Below are 2,125 nucleotides of genomic sequence, written 5' to 3'. Positions count from 1 at the left end.
CACACAGGATTTCTTCATTTTTAAACCCTTCAGCTCTTCGCGTTCCATCAAGAATCAAACAGGCTTTCAGAGGAGAGAGCTTTCCAATCCATTACCCGGGAACCTCTAGCGGGCCAGCTTTCACATTCTAAAGGCTGTCATGGTAACCGAGGAACTCACATTTCTTCATCTCTGTCTCTTTTCCAGATATTTGATATTTGAACTGGTGATTGTGCAACAGGGCACAAAGTGTACCGCAGCACCAGCTGTCCACCATAGACACATCTGAAACTGCACGGTTCTGCCAACATCACGCTCGACTGATGACAAGCACACACACAGAGCTGTATCTGCACACATTGTTATACAAAGGAACATTGTGTAAGGTAGGCAGTATCAGAGACAGCTGGCATTATGTTTGTCGATTTCAAAATGATCCTCGCCTGCTGTGCATTATTTTAGACATTCTTTCCTTTTTATGTGCCTTGATTGTTTTTGAGGCAATTTGTGATGTCTGCTAAATAAAAACAACCACAGAAATTCCACTGTGGCTTTCACTTCTCCTCTGAGACTCTCTCTCTCTCTCTCTCCTGTCCTCTATGCTCTTATTCTCCATCCATCCATCCGGCCATCTCTGTATTGAGCCACGGCCCGATGGAAACTGCATGTGCAGGACTGCAGTGATTGACTGGATCACGTGTTTTGCTGGCAGACACGTATATGCACAGCAGCTATGTGTGAGGGAATGCGGAGCCAGAGGAGTCTGGTAAAAAAATGCTGCTTCTGGCCGACTTACTGGCTGACTCCTTGAATCCTTTGGCAGAGTGGACGATCACATGCAGAAAGCCATACAGGCCAGGAGTCTCCTCATCTGGAAAACAAGCACACAGAGTGATTAGTCCAGTCCCTAGTGTAAATGTGGTGAGGTATTGTGTTTAAAAATCATTCAGAATGAGAGTCTGTGTACATAAACAGCACAAAGATAAACCGTCATTGCAAATTGAGACTTGTGAGCCACTCTTATGTCCCATCTGTATCTCCTCACCAATGTCGCGCCGATGAGAGAGAGATTCACGGATAGAAACTGAAAGAAATTACCCACTAAACACAACTGTATCTGCTGATGTCATTTCTGTCACATTTCTGCTGCAGATCTCATAAACCCATAAACTCACACGTAGAAAATATTTTTCCTTGGACTGCATGCAAGAACCACTTGTAAAATTGTAATTGTTTAAGAAAACTTGTGTCATTCACCAAATATCATGTATTTAAAACAAAATTCACGAGTGGTCGTGAGGTGGACCTGTCGTATAAGTCAAGTACAGATAGTCTGACTCTGCACACTTGAAAAACACTGGTTTCACTTAATACTCTGTTCACCATATCATCATCATCCTGCCTTGCCAATTTAGATTTTAAATGTTATAATGTTTATTGGAATATTTCAACACAGTAACTTCTACATTTCAGTATTCATTCCCCATGAATGTCACATCCCCTTAACTGCCTCTCACATTAGTCAGTGTTGGTGTGTGACCTTATATCAAACTATTCCACCACTACTCACACTATATTTTCAATTACAAGCAGGACTTGAAGCTTGAAGTCTTTGGTCATGTTTTTGTGAATGAAACCTGGCCACAAATGCAGCAGAACAGGCAGCCTTATATGGCTATATGGCCTTAATCTCACAAGCGTGCACTTCCTCATTCATGAGGACGAAAGGAGGGATTTAATGCAGTTAAGAGAGTTTGGCAAATCCAACTTGAAACACACGACTAAATTCGAAGAAAAAAGTAAGATTCATGATAAGAAAATGAAAATGTTCTTGCATGAAGCCCATTGTGTAACTTTCACCCTTTAGATGTCTTTAAAACAGCTAATCAACATAAAATTAGGGAGACATGTGTGCTTTTCATTCATTTCAGGTTGGGTGGTCCAATCGGTGAATAAACTTACGATTATTAACATCCACTCCAATAACTGTTCTCACACTTCCAACACCTAGTTCCAAATTTATGTTTGAGAAGACACTTCTGAGTACAAGGCACTAGAAACATTTTTGAGGTCCTAAATGAAAATGGACTGTTATTACAACCTTTAGTCAGATCGGTATCAGACCTCACAACAACAAGCACAGTCT

At 41.2% G+C, this 2,125-nt stretch overlaps 1 protein-coding gene across 3 annotated transcripts in view; it reads right to left on the bottom strand.

Moving 5' to 3' along the window:
• The window catches only part of abr (ABR activator of RhoGEF and GTPase), a 123,252-nt gene that overhangs the window by 44,943 nt on the left and 76,184 nt on the right, over positions 1 to 2,125 (bottom strand). For all 3 annotated transcript variants that reach the window (XM_035666136.1, XM_035666137.1, XM_035666138.1), the window contains one exon: positions 776 to 850. In XM_035666136.1, coding sequence (XP_035522029.1) covers positions 776 to 850 — 75 coding nt within the window. The remainder of the gene's footprint in view (positions 1 to 775; positions 851 to 2,125) is intronic.

Source organism: Morone saxatilis, unplaced genomic scaffold, assembly GCF_004916995.1.
Source record: "Morone saxatilis isolate NCDOM2014 unplaced genomic scaffold, NCSU_SB_2.0 Contig20, whole genome shotgun sequence".
Lineage (NCBI taxonomy): Eukaryota > Metazoa > Chordata > Actinopteri > Moronidae > Morone > Morone saxatilis.
This window is presented reverse-complemented; position numbering and strand designations above follow the sequence as displayed.